This window comes from Anguilla anguilla, chromosome 8, assembly GCF_013347855.1.
Source record: "Anguilla anguilla isolate fAngAng1 chromosome 8, fAngAng1.pri, whole genome shotgun sequence".
In the NCBI taxonomy this organism is placed as follows: domain Eukaryota; kingdom Metazoa; phylum Chordata; class Actinopteri; order Anguilliformes; family Anguillidae; genus Anguilla; species Anguilla anguilla.
Window position 1 is genome coordinate 32,230,336 of NC_049208.1, and position 19,354 is coordinate 32,249,689.

Below are 19,354 nucleotides of genomic sequence, written 5' to 3' on the forward strand. Positions count from 1 at the left end.
CCACCTTCTGGTATATGCCTATTATGTTAAAATGGGCTCGACAGAAACGTTCTACCTACGTAAAATTGTAATGCTTACTTTTTGTAACTACGAACTGTCAAAATCCTGCCACCAGCCTGCAGAAGTTATGAGTAACGTGTTTAGAATTTTTTTGCAGAACATGAAAACTGGCAGCATTGGCAAAAGCATCACAGGCTCACCATGAGTAGAGATGGTTAACTAAAAATTAATCAGAAACATTCAGGAGCATTCTGAAAATGTGGTTCTTCAGACATTCGTGGAAAGCAGCCAATGAATCTGCCTTCCTGACTAATCTGGGGAGCTTGTTCCACCATCCGCTGAAATTATGGTGGAATTATATGTGAATTGAACGCAGGCAAGCCACAGGAAGTCAGTGAAGCATGCTCAAAAGTGGCTCAGTAAGTGCAAATTTAGGCAGGTTGAAGACCAAGTGAGCACCGCATTCTGGACCAGTGGCCTGATGGCACAAGGCAGTAATCCCCACTAATAAGGCATTACAAGTCTCATCAAGAGGTTACAAGGACTTGTACAAGTAGCCGTGTAATCTCTTGCGTGAGGAAGGGGAAGATTATCCTGATGTTGTGAAGGGAGAACCTACAGTTGCAGTGATGTGATGTTCAACTGATCATCCAAAGTCACACCAAGGCTTTTAGCTGAACAGGTCAGACACTGTGGAACCACCAACAGCAACTGGAGCACCCATGGGGGACCCCTTGTCAGGAGGGACAGGAGTTCTGGTTCTGGTTCTGGTTTCAGGTGAGTGGCATGTCAGCTAGGCATGCAGAGACACGTCTCTGAATTTGGGCATCGGAGGGAGGAAACAAAAAGATCCCAATACCATTTACCTTCGTGAACTAGGTGACACATCAATGAACAACGATGCTTCTAAGAAAAACACAGCCATTGCCTACAGTTTATATTGTTGATGACCTTTAAAATGCTTAACTGTCCCAAAACAAAGTCTAAGTTTGGGAACACATTTTGATTCACAACACTGCTTGTTATTCAGCTTCCTAGTACCCATCAACTAATTTGTATTCAAAATTGAAGATCACAAGTTTAAAAATTATTATTTTAAAAATCGATTACACAAATTTTTAAATACATTTCCATCACCCAACTTCACATATTGTTATAGTATTGTTATAAATGTTAATCAGCATATGTGAAACACTGACACACTCATTTCATTATGTTCGTGTATACAGTTTGATTTGACCCCTCAACTTGATGCATTTAATTACATAACATATACACAGAACCACTGTGAAAGAAGATTTTATTTACATGAATCATTTTTTAACTGAAAGGCAGAATACTAAATCTTCTTTTATTTTTTATTAAAAAGCAAATGATTAATTTGTAAATCAAAATCCTTCATTTCCAAAAGAAAAAAGCACAACTATTCCACAGAATAATCTGACTTTTTTTAAACTTCCTGATTCCAACACCCAGGTTATAACTGAATTGTTTGTTTCTAAAGAAGGCTGAGGGACAATTTAGTCTATTACATCAAACCCGAAAAGAAATAAATCCTTTTAGAGGCATATTGCTTTTACTCAGGAAGTCGGTGTACCCATTAAAAAAAGCGTGTGATTTCAGTGTAAGGTACAAATACATTTTGTATGTAATCAAGTGTAATTAAAAATAGCAAGTCACAGATGTCTTTAAAAAAAACACTCTAACTTTCAGACTGAAATGCCAAGATCCCCAATTAACACAGGAACTGTTTGAATAAAGCACGGTGCCAAGATGTGAATGTCCATTTCACTCATGAGAACTATCCCCAGTGGTACAATGTTCCAAAACATTCATTTGAATACCTTTTCTTTTTATAAAGGAAAGTCTTTTTTATTACATGTACAATAACGTACACAATTTTAGCAAGGTCACACAAGAGACCAGTAGTAATGAGAGGAGGTATATTTGTGGTTACAGTAGCACATCACATTAGTTCAAACCCTTCTTCCTGACACAAAACTCAGACCAGCCTGTTTTAAGATTTTTTTTGTGTGATTCATCATAACAGCTATGTTGCTTCCTTCTAATATTTAAACAGCTTAACAGAAATAAAGAAAACTGTATCAGCATTACAACCCTTTGGGTGAAAATAAGAAGAATAACGTAAGACCACCTTTAAAGGTTTCTTAAAATATCAAAGGCTATTTTCACAAAATTTTAATTTCAAACTTTCAGCGAACCAGCAAAAACATGATCATGAGCATCCCTAGGAAATAAAGGAACGTGCATCCCTCGCACTGAAAATATCAGGCACCTCCCATGGGCAAACTGTAACGCACACCTCATCATAATATTTACCCCTCCATAAGCCCTTGAAAAACTAACATATACACAAACAAAAACAGACAAAATGCAAAACAAAAAAAAAAACATCCCTGATGTTGACAAACGTGACGGCAAATTTAAATACACCCTAATCATTCCCCACTGGAGTCTGTGTCATCGTTAATGTAGTCTTCCTCCACAGGTGTCCCTCCGTTCTGCGTCCCCCACTCGTCCTCGTCGTACTCAATACTGTCATTGTCTTCCAGGAGTTCGTTCTCCAGCTCCGGCTCGCCGGCGGCCGCGGCCGCGGCCTCCGCCCCGGCACCCTCGGCGAATTCGCCGGCGTTCTCGTTGGGAGCCACGTAACCGTTGTTGTTGGAAAAGGGGGCGCTGTCCCGGGCCTCCTCCTCGATGTACACCTTCTGGTGGCACATGGGACACGTGTCCTGGATGTACAGCCACTTCCGCAGGCAGAGTGCATGGAAGTAGTGGTGGCAGGGCGTGAGACGCGCCGACGTGGCGAACTCCTGGTAGCAGATGGCACACACGTCCTCGATGTCGCGCAGCTGGCTGCCCTTCACCTCCGGGAGGGAGTTTATCTTCTTCACTGCAGTCCGCCGGTTGATGAAGGTCTTCCAGCCGTTCTTGGCCTGCAGGTAGATGTTGAAGTAGGCATGGAGACACATCATGCAGGCCCGGATCTTGCTGCCGGACTCGAACATCATGGTGTACGCCCCATTTCCGAACATGATGACCCCGAAGATGAACTCGATGACGTTGCCGGTGGAGCGCACGTAGTACACATAGTCGTCCAGCTTTTCCCAGAGAACGTTGTAGTAGCCATCCACCATGAAGAGCGTGTAGACCGTCAGGGAGACGATGACCTTGAGGCAGAGCTCCACGCAGAAGGCAGTGACGGCAAATAGCCAGGTGTTGAGGGCGTAGTGGTGCCAGAGGGCGTAGCTCAGCACGATGGGTAGCACAAACAGGCATATGGACACCAGGAGGACAGGTAAGTGGCGGCGGACGGACGAGACATGGGAGGCACTCAGGGACATGAGGACCGGGTCCGTCATCCCGTGGATGAAATGCAAGATGGCGGTCAAAAGAAGGCACATGTTGCGGCTCAGCCGCACCAGCCTCTCCTCGGGGTCCAGGCCGCTCAGCCCCGTCTGAAGGGCCAGGATGAAGAACAGAACCGGCGCTACGAAGCCCAGCCGCTTGTCTTCCTCCTCAGTAGAGCCGATGAAAGCCAGGATGCTAAGCCCTAAGTAGTGAGCTATGGAGGAGATGACAGCGCTCATACCCAGCACTGTTAGCGTGGAGTCGCAACCGCTGATGATGAGATTGCTAAGCAGGTCCCAGAACAAGTCCCAGGTCAGGTAGGTCTGCTCGCCACTTTCGTTCCTAACCATCTTGACCACATAGACCAGGATGATGGCCTGGGCAGTCATCCGGGTCAGCCAAAATACCCGGAGAACATCCGGGAAGCGGATCCTCTTCCAGGTGTCCTCCACTAGCAGCTGCACCCCGTAGATCCTGTACATGTGCCGAACTAGCAGGAAGACGTAGCGACAGGAGTAGTAGAACCACTTCAGCTTCAGGGTCAGGTACACAGCCGTGTTGACGGCCAGCACCAGGCCGGACGCAATGGCCAGCAGCTGCCGCACATCCATGGGCAGCTCGATAATAAGCCCCCAGATGGGGATCATGATGTCCAGGACGACAAGTGCCGCAAACACAGACTGGACATTGAGCAGCACCACGTAGCCGATGCCAAACATGAGCTGGACAACAGCCATCCCCAACCACAGGGTGGGTCCATTCCGCGGTAGCAGCCTGAAGCCCAGTGCTGCCTTGTAGTATGCACTGTAGAAGTCTATGTGCAAAGTGGCATAGTAGTTGATCAGGATGGCCACCACTCCCAGGAGCACAGCGAGGAAGAGCATGTAGAACCTGAATAAGGCCCTCTGAGACAAAACCAGGACCACGCTGGACACCATAATACCTAAAAAGGAACAGATATTGTCAGAAATAGACACTAACCAAGCAAACAACATGTAAGTAAAGCATCTAGAGAAAACATATTTTCATGAAAACTCCTTCTTGACAACAGAAAAGGCATAATTATGTTAACATGTAACAGGTTAAAGGGCAGCAGTGTATAAAATTGGTTAGGCAATTGGCCTTATAACTCCAGTTTGTAAGGCAGGGCACTGCTGTTGTACTCCTAAGCAAGGTACTGTACTTAACCTGAATTGCTTCAGTAAATATCCAGTTGTATAAATGTATGTTATGTCAAAATTTAAGTTATGTAAGTTAAGAGCATCTGTTTAATGCCTGAAGGGAATGTAACACGATGATGATAGGGCTCAGGTCAAATTTGTGTTACAATTTAATGTTAGTCAACAAGTTGCGACCAGAAGACAACACATCAACAAAGTTTGAAACAAGTGCTTTGGTTAACTAAAGTATTAAAATATTAGCTATAACTAGCGACATGATCACGGGAAACTTTTATCCATTCGAGTGCATAACCGGTAATAAATAAATCCATAATAAATGATAGCACTACACAAGTGAACACAGACCTCTACACACAGTAAGCTCAATGTAGCTAGCAAGCCAGGTAGCTACGTATTTAAGATAAGCTCTACTGTAACTAACTTATATGTAGCCCTTGAATAAGAACGGGGACTATATCTTGATCGCTATTAATCTATGCCTGCCAGCTTGCAAAATAGCTAAGCAGACGTTTGCGTCATACAAACGTTGTTAGCACAAGTACCAATCTGGAAATTGGTCAGTACAGTTAACGACGTAACAGAACAGTAACATGGCGTAATTAGCCACGTTATCAGATTTCTAGCCGAGCGTCCTATTAACGTTTCTGGGCCTAGCTAAGAAAATAAAAACATTTTTGAGGACGCCTGCAACGAAAAGTGACATAGACGTCAGTTGTAAGGCTGGGTACATAGCTAACAGCAAATGTTTGCAGGCTATATTGTGCGTCCACGGGAAACCAACCGCATATGAATGGATAGTTAGTTAGCCATATGGCTAGCTTAGCTAAACAACATTTGCTAAAGACAACCAAAACGCTTGTGTGGTACACCAAATAAAGTTAGCAGGGTTGTTCGAGCTGCGCACAGCAACGGGAAACGCCACTTGTTGACAACATTAGCTAGCTGGCTGGCTGGCTAGTTAGCGGTAAATTGGATTTGGAAGCGCGAGCAAGACCCATAATAAGCGCTTGACAGGTGACCTCAGGTACTGGACAGCTAACTTAGCTTGCTAGTGCAGCTAGTTAGCTATTTTGGAAAAATGGCTGCTATGACAGTCAGTGAAATGGAGGACTCGAACGAAACCCCATTAAGCAGATTAAACACTTGAATGACCTTACCCAAAAACCGGAGTAAAACCTTTCCAGTGGCCCCGGCCCACCCGGACCCGGGATCATAGTAAGAGTTAAAAATGGCGTCGATAATAAAGATGCAGGGAACTCGCAATGCCACATCCAGTACGGCCAAGGCCTGTTGGCCGATTCGGGCATGAGCGGACGCCATGGCACAGCAGGGCGTTGTTCCTGGAGGACGCGGTCTCTCCGTTTCTTATCCCCAACCTCCGGTCCTGGATGTCCGGATTCTTTGGATTTACACACTTTATTTAACGGGATCCCCACACTCCGCCATCTTCGCTGTCCAGCTACTGCAATGCGAGGAACGCGGAAGTAACCCTTAATTTGAACTTTACGTCACAACGAAAACGTCAAATTGAGGGACGATTTCAGCGTGTCCCGCTTCACTGTGACGCAGCAAACTTTTTAAACGCATAAACCACGCATGCCTATACAGAAAGATAAACCATTTAATAATTAACAAGCCGGGAAAGTTAAAAAAAGTTACAAAAACAGACCGTATCAAAAACATGTTACAAAACAAAATTCAATCCGAATTGATCTCCACTTTTTTTTGAAAACATAATACAGTAAAAATAATTTGTAATTCATTTATGAATATGCGAAAGACCAGTTGCGTAAATACCATAGATTAACATTTATGTAAATTTACATTTAAATACTCTACGCCAAGGAAAATTTTGCGCAATATTGAGATATGTAATCTCATAGTCAACTAGTATGAGATTACATTAGGCACAGAGACCATTTCTCTTTGGAATAGAGCCCCAATATTCTCTAATAGAATACTGTTTTTCCGATTTTAAAAGAATCATAGTTTACCTACAAATAATTCACATGGATCTAATAAAGGAACAGAAGGAGGTGCAGAATGTGCTCTCAAACTAAACTCTTGATATCGCAACAGCCACCTTTGGCGTTACAGGGGATTCCAAATTTTGACTATAATTTTTGGAAATATACTATTACGGATAAGATTCCAGATAGATGTAGAATTCATAAATGATTTCTTCCGATTACTCCTGCAGGTACAGTTCAAAGTTGTGAAATCAATTTTTTTTTTTACTTCTACACTTCTACAATAATTAGTTTTCTGACATTTCATTAATTACATTTTGTCAATATATTTTGCCAATTAAACAACTGACATGTACAGAGAGAGCAGCAGTAGCCTCGACGGACCCTTGGATTTGAAGAGTAAACTGTCCCTCTCAGCGAAAGGTTTCATTGGAGCCACACATTTGGCCATTTCTGTGTTTTCTTAACAGTGGGATTGAAAGTTTGATTCAGCAAACAGTAGCGACAACTTTCCGTGCAACGACGTTACAACCGTTATGATACAAATAGTAAAATATGCTTCTTTCTCTCTTCAGAACCACTAGGTAAAATGTAAATCTTATAAATTTAGCATGTAATTTTATATAAGGGTATTTTTTTATATTACGTCTTTGGCTAGTAGCCAATGGCTACTCATGTTTGTTTAAACAGTGCTTATTTCAAACACAATGTAAAAGATCCGACACATGCTTTTTCTGAAATGTTTGCACATTTACTGGTTTATTTGTCTGTGCTTCAATCGGCTGGCGTCCAAATTACATGCATCAAATGATACACAATGTCTGCCTAACATTGCTGAATTGGAGCTGTTGGCTTGGAACATGGAATGGCGATCCCCTTGTATTTCACTGTAAAATATCAGTTATGTGGATGTTTGTAGATCTTCAAAAAGTTGCAATCAGTGTTGGATCAAACAATGTAAGGCATGCAGGTGCCCACGTGCATTGTTGTAAACATTTGTGGCGATGACAAGTTCAGCACATTATAGAGTCCAAGGATTGGAAACGCTTTCAAAGTCTGTAAAAAGGCAAATCACATCATTTGTAATCTTGAGTGAGACGGAGCCAGCAAAATCAGCTTCCCGAAAAGAAGACTTTCAGCGTATTGTTGAAAATGGTGTTCGCCATCTCCAAAGGGTCCTCATCTCTTGCTGCAGCCATGACCTCTAACACTTGACTGAAGTTAAAAAGGGGAAGATAAGAATTAGTATGCTTTCGTTAATGTTTTATATTATTATGACACCTCTATTATGACAATAATACATTGCAGAATAACATTAAATGTGCACAAATTCAAATATGACAGTATTCTGATATTTATTTATGTAAATACCAAACAGACTTCAAATAAATATAGTTCTAAATACTCTTTGTGAAAAGTAACTACAATTAAAAATTACATCGCAAAAGAAAATATATGAATATTGATCCCAGAAATGAACATTAATAAATGAACAACTATTTGTACACATTTTAGTTTAATAATTCCATTTACACTATTTTTGGCTGGACCGCAACAGCGGGGCCCACCCTACAAACGCAAATGTCTGTGACTGAGTGATGAAGTTACACCATTGGTCGGCCGAGTTATGAAGTTACACCACTGGTCGGCCGGTCCAGCCATATACTAGGTTTTGACCTGGTCTTGTTTATATAACTCATGGTGTGAAATTTGTCCGCAATACAGATAATAATATTTAAAATATATCTATTTTAGGCACAGGTCTGATATAGAAAGCAATCTGCTGGTCTAGCAAGATGAGCATGCCTGCTGTTTGATGGTATACCCTGCATATTATTAATTAAAATGACTGTTGACATACATGATGTGGCACGGCTCATTCCGGTCTTTCAGGCAATGGCCAGCCTCCCACTTCTTCTTTGTGGGAAATGTAGTCTTGATGAACTTTGAACCTGCGTGTGTGGCTTTCACCCCACACCAAGGAGCATCTAAGAAAAGAATGGGACAGATTCTGTTACATCAAAGAAAATGTACACCAACCAAGATACAATACCTGGACCAGATATTCAACTCCAGTGTTCCTCTTTTGTGTTGCTACACTATCTATGGATATTCTGCTTTCAGCCATCTCTCTTCATGAAGAGTAACCATCAACCATGAAATCAGAGTACTTCCACAATGGCAGAGACATTGTTAAGTAAATTCAGTTACCAAAAGGTCAATAAATATAATATATGCAATATAACATTCTCAATCTATTGCTGAAGCAAGATTTCTACAAAGTTAAACTTTGTAGGCTTTATTCTCATCCAGGCATTGCCAATACACACCCGCACATGCACACATACCTGCACCTGCACATGCACACTAACACGCAAACACACACACACACACAAACAAAAGCATAACCAATGGAATATATTTCATTTTGTCCAGCACGTAAAGGTTTTATTTTTGTTATACTGTGACACCATATACATACCAGTTTCAATCATCAGCCGTTCAGTGGGGATTGATTTCATTGCCTCAAGATTGGCTTCAGTTTTCAAAGAGCTGAAGCAGATTTAGAATAAAATTATTTACTGCAATGAGAAAGAGAACAGTTATAACCGGTTTCAGGTAGCCCAGTTTCTCTTTTTTATGCATTTACATCAATGTTGCGGTGAGTTTAGGAATAGGCATAACAGGGATATTATACACACAACTACACTTAACTTGCAAATTAAAAAAACAGCATCAGTTATGCAACACCGGAAACTGAAATTCAATCAGTTAACAGATAAGACTGCAAAGCAAATACACCGTTGAGCCTTACCAGCCATTGATGCCAATATAAAGGTCCAAGTCAATAAGAGCTGCAGCATCTTCTTTGCTCCCATCAAAGGAATGCACCTAACACAGAACAAAATGTTTCAATGTTTTGACATTTGTATACATAGCAGTGATAAGGTGCAAACCATCAACAGCACAAAATGCAATGAACATAACATCTCATAATTAAAAAGCATACTTACCACCCCTCCAACACACCTGCCTCTGTTCCTTTTCATGATGTCTGTGAATGTCAGAAAGAAAAGACAGGTGGGTCAGACTGTCTTACTCAGGATTCCCAGGCTTGATGGATGTTTTAACTCCAGCATAGGGCCTGTACCTAGAAACTCTGTATGCGAGTTTCTGCAGTGGAGGAACATTGGGAGCCCTGTTTCTTCAGCTAAGTCAAACTGCTTCTCAAAATACCTGTAAAAGAAGAGGGTTAGAATTAATTGAAGAGAAAAAAAAATTGATCTGACATTACACTTGTTCCTATTTCCTAAGTACAATAAATAAATAAATAAATTCTACACTTACACAAGCTGCGTCTCCTTTGGACAAAATTCCAGCCTATCAAAATCTAAAAGTAGTTGTGAGACAAAAAGTGAGACAAAATCATCTACCACTCAAAAGCATGATTTTAAAATACAAATTCATTAAAGCTACAGTTGTTATTTACTTAAAATTTGGCATGAAAAATTTGCTACCCTAAAATAAAAATGATATACAATATCATTGGGAAAATGATCATTATTAATATAATACTGTAGGATATGGAGAGGTGAACAATTGCATCTGCTATTGTAGATACAAATTCATGATAAAATGTTTGCACATGTGTATTTAACTACTAAGATGAAGTTAAATATAAAACTGGAAACATACAGAATTATGAACTGTTAATTCATTCCTCCCTACAAATTCAGATGTTTAATGATACAACTGTTCTACAAAGCCAATTGACATACGACTGCTTATATTGCAGAAGAAATGTTTAATTTTAGGATCTGACTTAAAATTAACTTTTTACTCAGAAGTGAAAAAGTGTAATTCGCTTACCAAGACCACACTCTCCTATAGCCACCACCTTTCCTTTGTTTGACAAGGCCAACTCTCTCAAAGATGCGAAGTATTGGTCTGGCCCGTTCTGCTCAAACTCGCTGCAGCGTGTTGGATGACAGCCCACGGTACTGTAAAATTCATCTGTGCATTGAGGGATGCGGTCATTTTAGCAAGCATTGGTCACCAGATCTAGGCTCAATTAAACGACTCTGCAGTGGTTTTTTAAGAACAAAAAAAAATTACTCAAAAATGTATATCATTCAGAATACACAACCTACACTAGCGTGTAGGAAAAGGATTTTCACCTCGCGTTTCAGCCAACTGTATCGCTTCTTTACTGTCAGCAAGGTTCCCTCCTGTGATGATGAACTTTAAATATGAACACAAACAGCTTACTTTTATTCCAGAGATTCTGTAAACTCTCATACATAGATATATTATGAAATCATATATCTTAGTATGTTACATATATAATTTGTAATGTATATAATGCATATAATAGACCTTTTGGACTCCGGTATTAATGGCTCTTTCAATAATTTTTTGGAAGTCATCTGCAAACCAGAGAAGAGGAACAAGTTCTAATTTACGTGGCACATGCAATTTGAACACTATGCATTTTGTGAACAACAGTAGCTACAGACCTGGGTGTTTCTGGTTCCCCCTATAAATTCCTCGAAACATAGGATCCGTCAAATTTATGCCGATATCTGGGAAATATAAACAATTTTGGCAGTGTGTATGTGTTTAAAGGACATACATAAATAATGTCTCCAAGCTCTTTGTAAATATAACACTCTAAATGAAGTTAGCTAGCAAAATAAATCTGATGTGCTCGGAGCTATTTTGTACAAGAAAAGTCCATACATCAAAACAGGTAACGTTATTTTTTTAGGAGAGGATACGCTCCAGCTAGCCAGCGAGCTAATTACCCATCTAATTTCAGCACAGCAACTACAGCTAATGACAACGAAATAGGTTAGCTTCAGCTATAACGAGATTAAAACTGTCAGTCACTGGCATTAGCTATTCGATGCCATCCATCCCCGAACTACTCCTTACCAACAAATTTAAAACGAGCCATGGCTATTCTGCTAAAAAATCCACATGCGATCCTAACTCTTCCCATAATCCATTGGTAAACCATAAACTCTATAATAATTGTGCACAGTGTTCTAAATATGAAGCGGTTGGTATGGGTGGCATTACTTAAAATATCAAATGCAAAAAATAATCTCTGGGTCATTTTGAGTATACGGAGATAATGTGCCTTGTCCATAAGTACATTATAGCTAGAGATTGGCAACGACATATCATATTTAGTATTATATTAGGGATACAGATTTTACTGCGCTTCTACTTCTATGGTACGACGTATACACATCCATATCCCACAAGGCTGTGCTTCGGTTGTGAAGGTGACCGGTTTACGTTGAGAGAGAGAAAATGGCATCTGCCTATCTCACTCATCAACAGAAGGTCCTTCGTCTTTACAAAAAGTCCTTAAGACACTTAGAGTCATGGTGCATATTTAGGTAAGAGTAATATTTTGATTTCACTGGAGAAATTGTTATTCTGTTTGCTAGCTAGCTAGGTTAGACTAAGCCGCTGTAACGTTAGCTAGCTTGCTAACTAGCAAACACCTTGGCTAGCGCACGGCTGCATAATAATAAAAGGCCTAGAGAACATGTTTAGCTAGCTAGTTAACTGTTAGTTAAATACCAAACGGTCTACGGCTAGGCTAACGCTATCAGTGGGATTAAATAGACTTTTTACGTCGCAGTTTTCTGACATTATACGATACCTTGCGCTAAAAATGAACAGCTAGTCTAATGCAGACAGATTTACCTGCAACTTATTTGACATTTACTTGTTAGCTGGCCTTCACTAACGTGCTGTTTAACTTTCACAGTGTGGTTATGGTGTGCGTTTTCTTAGTTTATCTATTGACTAACTACAGCTGTCGTGACTGCTTTTCACGGATTGGCCGAGTTCAATCGTATATTTTGTTACGACCTTAAAACATCGCGGAAATTACAAAATAGAATATTGGCATGAACAATCACCTCATATCAGTTGTTTTAGAGTTGTTCTTCTTGGATGCTTTTGCTGTAAACGATAATATTCCCTTGACTGAATACTTACATGCTCATGCTTCATTTTTATTTATCACAATTTTTGCAATCAAGCAAATATATTGACTAAATTTAAATTGCTATGCACCATAATGTATCTTCCAATAAATGTCTTGTCTTAATGTTTTTCCTTCCAGATTGTGTGGAAGCTAATTTTGTAGTGCAGATTGTCACGACTATGTTGGTGTTGTTCATGAAGCATTCCAGAGAACATGGTGTTGCATTCCATAATTACTTTTTGTGTATTTCTATCTTTCAGGGATAAGTACCGTTTCTACGCCTGCTTGTTAAGGGCGCGCTTTGACGAGAACAAGAATGAGAAAGACATGGTTAAAGCTACAATGCTTCTGAAAGCTGGCGAGGAGGAATTCTGGGACAACCAGCACCCCCAGCCCTACCTCTTCCCAGATTCACCAGGGGGGACATCCTACGAGAGATACGAATGCTTCAAGGTAGGATATGTGTGACATTTAGCATGCATCACCTTACATTTATACAGCTGTAATCCAGTTGCATTTACGTTTATTAGCATTTTTGCTTATGAGTGTGTTTGGCATGCAGGTCCCTGAATGGTGTCTGGACCACTGGCATCCCTCTGAGAAAGCCATGTATCCAGACTACTTTGCCAAGAGAGAACAGTGGAAGAAACTGCGAGAGCAGAGCTGGAACAGAGAGGTACGTTCATCTGGTGGTTTTCCATCCAATCAGGTGGAATATAGCCATTTGATGGCAGTGCAATGTAATATCACCTGGATAACCACCGATTGAACCAGTGGAGTACTGAATGAGGCTTTGCCAGTGAAGTCTTGTTGGGCAATATAAGCAGATTGCGGTCAGATATTGGTTTTCATAATCGCATGGCTAATTGAACCCGGGTTGACCGAATAAGTAGTGAGCGAATTGGGCAAAAATAGCCTACAAGATGTTGAAACCAATCTTGAAAATTCCAGTTTCTTAGTAACAAAATTTGGACACTGGAGGAACTTCAATGCCCCAGTGGGGTATTAACATTAGTGACGATTTGACGTTAAGCCGGACCTCATCATGATTTAGCGGTCTTGTTAATTTTGGTAATACTACATAGGAAGATTTTGTAATATTATTTGTGACTGGCTTGTAAAACAGCTCTTTGTTGCAGGTCATTTTAAATTTGTGTCATTTGAATACACTTCGGCATTGGAAATTCTTTGTGTCAGGGTAACATAAATGAATTGTATTGGGGATTAACAGCTGAGAACCTATTAAGAATACTTTAGGTTATCTACTATACCTCTTCCCACCCCAGAAAAATTCCTGTCCTACATCCAGGCACAGCATTTGGTTGGTTGTTAGAATGGGAAACTGTCCATGAACAAATCTGTGATGCGTGAATACTATTCTGCTTTGTTTCTTTCTGAAACTTCAGCTGCTGAAGTTCTGACTTGTGGTGGGCCTTATTTAATCATGTGTGTATACTCTCATTCTCAGGTCCAGCAGCTGCAGGAGGAAACCTCTGCCACTGGGCCCAAATCTGAAGCCCTCCCTCCAGCCCGCAGGGAGGATGACCTCCCTCCTTTGTGGTGGCAGTTTGTCACCCGGCCCAGAGAGCGTCCCGTCTGAGAATGTTCAGCAAAGGATGCTGGGAAAAAAACGAACAGGCTATCACATACCCAAACCGGGATTAATTTCCTGCATGTCGTCTTCAATCGAACTATAATAAAGTTTAACTTTGAAACCATAACGAAGACAAGCGTGCTTGAATAATGTGTGTATACATGCGCACATTAAATGCGTTTGATGATTCCCCAGTGGTAAGGGCATAAGGAAATTTTTTAAATGGTTTAAAACAATAAAAAATGTTTTTTTATTTAGTTATTTAGCAGCTCTCAAACTCCTTCAGAGTTCCATTAAAATCTTGCGGTGGGGGGGTGCTCATATAGTGTGCCCCATGAGGGTGAAGTAAACCACCTTTTTTTTTTCCCCCTTGGTTTTTCAGCGGGGTGGTGGTTATATTATGAGTTTACGGGAACTAATTCCACAAGTTTCAGAGACTTTTGAGAGAAGTAACTATCAAATTTCTGACCATGAAAGCCTTCCTGGCTAAATCTAAGGTCAAACATAGCTCAAATTTTCAGTTTAAACATTTTCTCACATTTTACTCTGGTGGGAAATTGTACACTCATGTCATAGTTCAATATTAAGGTTGGGTGCATATTGAGCAACATGGAGTGGCTGTGCACCGCTATTGTTTAATGTGTGAATACTCAACTCTGGCCCTTGAGTCCAAATCCAGCTTTAGTTAGTGTTACTGGCCTGACTCTCAGGTAAAGGGAGGGTGGAAAACCAGCAGATCTCAGCCCTCAAGGACCGTGATTAGAGTAACAGTCTTACGTGAACCAGACAGTTAACATACCGTGCACAGTAAGATATGAACAGGCCACTCAATGCACCAAGCAGTCAAGCAAGCTTTTGCAACATTTCTTTAATATTGACTTAAGCAATAATTCCACAGGGAGAACTGACATTACAGAAACAGATCAATATATAGCTTTAAGAGGACCGCACAGGGAAAAGAGTTCAACTCTCAGTCCGAACAAGCAACTAAATCCTTGATAAAAGAACTAATATATATGTTAAGTGTGACTGTCTGCTTTTACAATATGCAAAAACACTTAAAACTATTAATATTGCCTTACACACTTACATTTTGGCAAATTAAAAAAAGGAAACCTCTATAGATATGGTTTGAAGTTATATCTCAACATTAACGGCTGTACTCGGAGGGAAAATGGTTTCATTACAGCTAAGGTTCCTTTACACGGACAATATCAAAACGTCTGTAATTATTGAGACAGAAACTACTTACAGGTATTTAGCATCATATGCGCATTGCATCAACTACTTTGAATGTACACGATTTTAGAAGCCAGTCTTGAATGAGAAACTGACAGGCTTCAGTAACTGCTCTGTATACTGATCATTTCTCAAACCGGGGGCTTGAGGAATACCTAACCGTGTTAAACTTTGCTGTGGAAAAAATAAAATGAACACTGGTGCGTAAAGAAGCGACGTGCGGTAAGTTGCAGGCTGTCGATAGGCTGTATAGTGAGCAGGGCAGTGGCACTTCCCTCTTACTCCGTTCCACCCTCCAAGCTTATCTAGTTCATGGACAACATGCATGAAATGACCACACCAGGGCTCCTGACTAAATGAATGAAAATGAGAAATTCTCTGCGGTCGTGGCATTTGAGATGCTCGAGTGTTTCATGGCGAGCTGGTTCCTGTGACTGACTCGCTTGCTTCTTTTCCCGCACTTATGAAATTTTACAGAACAGTGCCGACGGCTATCCTCGATCAATGCTCACTCACACCCCACCTTGACAGCTTGGGAGACGAGTAACCTTTCACCTTAACGGTCACATCCCTGCTCACACATTCAATGTTGGAGTAAGGACTGTGGTAACCGGAGAAGTAGCTATGTGGAGGTGGAGGATCTAACCGCTACAGCGCTTGCAGACTTGGCAAGGGACAAACAACACTGTACAGTTTTGTGTTAAACTAACATTTGACAACGTGAGAGGAAACACAGTGCAGCCCACAGTGTATTGCTGAATTGTAAGCATCCTCTTGGGTGGCTCTGGCTGTTGAGCTATGACTGCGTGTGTGATGTCATGCATCAGGAGTTCCCTCCTGGCTTGTCTCAAGTCACTCATTAGGCTCCTGAGTAGCCGTGGCAGTTGAGCTTCACAGTAGAGGAATTTCACATAAATTTAACAGTCAAGTGAGAGTGTGTGTGTGTGTGTGTGTGTGTGTGTGTATGTGTGTGTGTGTCTGTGTATTTGTGTGCTGTAATATCTGGGCTCAGACAGCTCGACAGGCTGGGTCAGTGTGCACACGTTATCGGAGAATTTAACAGTGGTGTAAGGTCTGAAATGACCAAAGAGTCGTGCGACAGACGGCGATAATGGCCGCCAGTCTCCAGCAAGCCCGAGCTCACCCCCCGTAAATAAGACAGACCCACGCTCAGGTCTCGTTCAGTCCGTTAGGATACAAAAGCATCTGCAGCTAATACTCAAAAAACGCGAAAAGCGACGAGGCAGGAGGTTTGGGCGGGCTTTTCTGTACAGCGTTATGGAACATCTCAAACCTCAAATTATATGAACTCAATTTACCAGAATCACAGCACATGCATGAAAGAGCTAATATAATTTGTGAACAGTACAAAATAAGACAGCCATGAAGAGAATAAATTAAGCCTCTGAATTCCTCAGTCCCATTCACTATGTACAGTTTTTTATAGACGGCTCCGTATCAGTGCTTTGAACGAAACCAAATTTTGGTTACGGTTGACTTTTAAAGAACTACTGCGATTGCTTACGAATATACTTGTCTACACATAAATTGCTTTGTCATAAGTTAGATATCCTCTTCATAGGAAGGATATAACAGATACACTGCGTTTTTCAAGCTCGAGGGGTTTAAGAATCAACTTATAAATACTGCTGCAGCAGGACCTGTAATCCATTGTTCATGGAACTATAAAGTAAAGTCTATAAAATAAGCAGAATCTCTTAAAATAACATACCATAATCCAAATATGGCATTTTTCTCTTTTCAACATTGCTTATTTATGTACCTTCCTACAACTTACAGGAGATTAGCTTTTAGGCCCAGATTAATTTCTATATTTAAACAGCATCTTAAATTGTCCTGTCTAGTCGGGAAGTGTACATATTAATCAAATTAAACGTGTAACCAAATAATATTGCTCACCATTAACTTATTGAGACGTCAGCTCTCGGAAATGAGTACCCTCTAATGCTGAGTACTTGATGCTACCGAGCTTGCCTGTCGAATACACTTGGAAAGTAAAAAATAAAATGCGAATCGATCGATCGGTTCATACTCTAGCGAGTGTTTACGCTGCTGCTGTCGCAGAATTTTGCAACAAACCGCCCTGAAAATAAACGCTCTCGGGAGGTTTCAGGAGTTCAGTCGTCTTCAGCAGCTTCTAAGCATTTGGCACCTCTGTGTACGAGCCAGGGAGGAAGGAGGAGCGAGTATAGTGACATCAACCAAAGATAAGAATGGTTCTAAAACGTATGTACAGATGCAAACACAAAAAAGATTTGATCTTAAACTTTCCACCATGTTGAAAATGGCTCGTCTCTCCCCTCCTGCTTCTCCAGAACTCCACAGCACAGCATGTCCTCAAACAATAAACAATTATGGGGGGGGGGGGAAGCCATTCTTTTTTCTTCTTCTGCGGCACGTGTACTGGAATGGAGACGGCCCTGGGGAAGCCGTGCGAGCGTCTCGGGCTGGGGGAGCGGCGGCGGCCTTCAGGCGATTCGCGGGGCGGACCGGTCGTTGGTCAGGGTCCTCTTGAGCCTGACCCCCCTGCGGATGGTCAGGAGCATGTCCTCTCCCTCCAGGGAGTCCGGCCCCCCCTCCAGCGGGGGCTCCTCGTCCTCCTCGGCCTCACCGGGCCGGGGCTGGGGCGGGGCCAGGGGCGGGTTGGTGGAGGCCTGGCCGCTCCAGGTGGCCACGGGCTCCCCGGGGGTGAGGCGCTCCGGGCTGGGAGGCTCCTCCCCCTCCTCGACTCCGCCCCCGAGCCCGCAGGGGAAGCCGCCCGGCAGCTCGGGCACGGTGGGGGTCTTCACCGGGATGACGGGCGTCCGGATGGGGATGGGCCCGCCTACTCCCGCCCCCCGCCGCATGGCGGGTTTGGTGGAGGGCGTGCGGCGGATGGTGGCCACGCCTGGGGTGACGATGGCGGGCCCCGCCGTGGACGGGATGCCCGCCGTGGAGGCCGGGCGTTTGGACTGGAACAGCTTGCGGTAGGACTGGCTGATGTCGCTGTTGCGCGGGATGGTGGACGACTTGTCAAAGTCCTGCTGGTCCACCTCCGGATCCGCGCCCACTGAGAAGTAGTCGTAGTCGGACACTGATGAGGAGACAGGATGAGAAACCCTGTTACTCTGGTCTAAACAGTCAATGCACTCATAACATATCACTAATGAGAAACCTTGTGGTCAAAACAGTCAATACCACTCACAACATCACTTCACTTCAGGGATGGGTACTTCCACTAATGGAGGAACGCTGAAAGTATGTTTGAATCTGTAACCAAATCACACCTGCAACATCAGGCGAGCTGGCATAACATCCAAACTACTTCAATGAAATCCCTGTGGGCCTCTAGGACCAGCCTAATTAGTTCCTGAAAACCATCTATCCATAGTAACAGAAAGCTACGAGCACAAAAACAGCTCCCTCCACATCCAGGCACATTGACCTCTGGAGTAGACAGATTAAATGAGAGGTGCATTATCGGGGCCTGCATGAAGTACTTTGAGAGGGGATGGTGTCCTCGGAGCAGCAGGGGGTGGTGGTCTGGGTGCTGTAGCCGCTGGAGCACTGCAGGGAGTCGCGGCTGGAGCGCTGGGTGTCCAGCTGGAGCCCCCGCGCCAGGGCCAGCGCCAGCTCCTCGTGCGCCTCCGCCGCCGCCTCCTCCGCCTGCCGGCCCAGACACACACACACGTTACTTTACAGGACATTTCGCGTAAGCAACACCAGTAATATTATAGAGAGGGAGATTGCATTGTCTCGCATTCTGGCCTATAACTTAAACTTTTTTTCCAGGACAACCAATTGTTTTCCAGTACATTTAAGCAATTTTCTCATTTTCCATGACTTTTCCATAACTGGATCAACAAAATCCAGGCTTCCCAGGACAAGAGAGAACCCTGTTCAAAGCAATGGAAAACGAATGCAATGGCTTACGCGCCATTACCAACCCAATGTGACAAGGAGCGTGGATTATCCTTCCCATTTGCATGCT

At 42.4% G+C, this 19,354-nt stretch overlaps 4 protein-coding genes across 11 annotated transcripts in view; 1 reads left to right on the forward strand and 3 right to left on the reverse strand.

The window, feature by feature from the left end:
• Positions 1 to 1,283: 1,283 nt before the first annotated feature.
• LOC118232892 (E3 ubiquitin-protein ligase RNF139-like) lies at positions 1,284 to 6,085 on the reverse strand. The gene is made up of 2 exons (XM_035428121.1): positions 5,711 to 6,085; positions 1,284 to 4,315 (listed from the first exon to the last, which is right to left on the reverse strand). Exons 1-2 carry the CDS (start codon positions 5,871 to 5,873, stop codon positions 2,460 to 2,462), a joined length of 2,019 nt encoding a protein of 672 aa, XP_035284012.1. The 5' UTR covers positions 5,874 to 6,085; the 3' UTR covers positions 1,284 to 2,459.
• A 1,167-nt stretch (positions 6,086 to 7,252) lies between these two features.
• Positions 7,253 to 11,638, reverse strand: tatdn1 (TatD DNase domain containing 1). Of its 2 annotated transcripts, none has more exons than XM_035428122.1 (12): positions 11,459 to 11,638; positions 11,041 to 11,106; positions 10,901 to 10,950; positions 10,702 to 10,765; positions 10,394 to 10,537; positions 9,872 to 9,914; positions 9,675 to 9,760; positions 9,538 to 9,578; positions 9,339 to 9,415; positions 9,006 to 9,076; positions 8,385 to 8,511; positions 7,253 to 7,738 (listed from the first exon to the last, which is right to left on the reverse strand). In XM_035428122.1, exons 1-12 carry the CDS (start codon positions 11,541 to 11,543, stop codon positions 7,636 to 7,638), a joined length of 957 nt encoding a protein of 318 aa, XP_035284013.1. In that variant the 5' UTR covers positions 11,544 to 11,638; the 3' UTR covers positions 7,253 to 7,635. The 2 variants fall into 2 exon arrangements, with proteins under 2 accessions (XP_035284013.1, XP_035284014.1); XM_035428123.1 differs by having other exon boundaries at positions 10,675 to 10,765; positions 11,459 to 11,612.
• A 136-nt stretch (positions 11,639 to 11,774) lies between these two features.
• On the forward strand, positions 11,775 to 14,251 carry ndufb9 (NADH:ubiquinone oxidoreductase subunit B9). Its single transcript, XM_035428125.1, has 4 exons — positions 11,775 to 11,931; positions 12,791 to 12,983; positions 13,093 to 13,206; positions 13,999 to 14,251. Exons 1-4 carry the CDS (start codon positions 11,843 to 11,845, stop codon positions 14,128 to 14,130), a joined length of 528 nt encoding a protein of 175 aa, XP_035284016.1. The 5' UTR covers positions 11,775 to 11,842; the 3' UTR covers positions 14,131 to 14,251.
• A 721-nt stretch (positions 14,252 to 14,972) lies between these two features.
• Positions 14,973 to 19,354, reverse strand: part of LOC118232891 (protein MTSS 1-like) — a 48,877-nt gene continuing 44,495 nt past the window's right edge. For all 7 annotated transcript variants that reach the window (XM_035428117.1, XM_035428116.1, XM_035428118.1 and 4 more), the window contains 2 exons: positions 18,864 to 19,029; positions 14,973 to 18,457 (listed from right to left, as the gene is read on the reverse strand). In XM_035428117.1, coding sequence (XP_035284008.1) covers positions 17,853 to 18,457; positions 18,864 to 19,029 — 771 coding nt within the window. In that variant the 3' untranslated portion in view covers positions 14,973 to 17,852. The remainder of the gene's footprint in view (positions 18,458 to 18,863; positions 19,030 to 19,354) is intronic.

Coding starts and splice junctions, on each gene's coding strand:
- LOC118232892 (XM_035428121.1), bottom strand. CDS start 5,873: ATGGCGTCCGCTCATGCCCGAATCGGCCAACAGGCCTTGGCCGTACTG. Junction 4,316..5,710: donor GGTTTTACTCCGGTTTTTGG/GTAAGGTCATTC, acceptor GTTCCTTTTTAG/GTATTATGGTGTCCAGCGTG.
- tatdn1 (XM_035428122.1), bottom strand. CDS start 11,543: ATGGTTTACCAATGGATTATGGGAAGAGTTAGGATCGCATGTGGATTT. Junction 10,951..11,040: donor GGGGAACCAGAAACACCCAG/GTCTGTAGCTAC, acceptor TCTGGTTTGCAG/ATGACTTCCAAAAAATTATT. Junction 9,077..9,338: donor TATATTGGCATCAATGGCTG/GTAAGGCTCAAC, acceptor AATCTGCTTCAG/CTCTTTGAAAACTGAAGCCA.
- ndufb9 (XM_035428125.1), top strand. CDS start 11,843: ATGGCATCTGCCTATCTCACTCATCAACAGAAGGTCCTTCGTCTTTAC. Junction 11,932..12,790: donor GAGTCATGGTGCATATTTAG/GTAAGAGTAATA, acceptor TCTATCTTTCAG/GGATAAGTACCGTTTCTACG. Junction 13,207..13,998: donor AGCAGAGCTGGAACAGAGAG/GTACGTTCATCT, acceptor TCTCATTCTCAG/GTCCAGCAGCTGCAGGAGGA.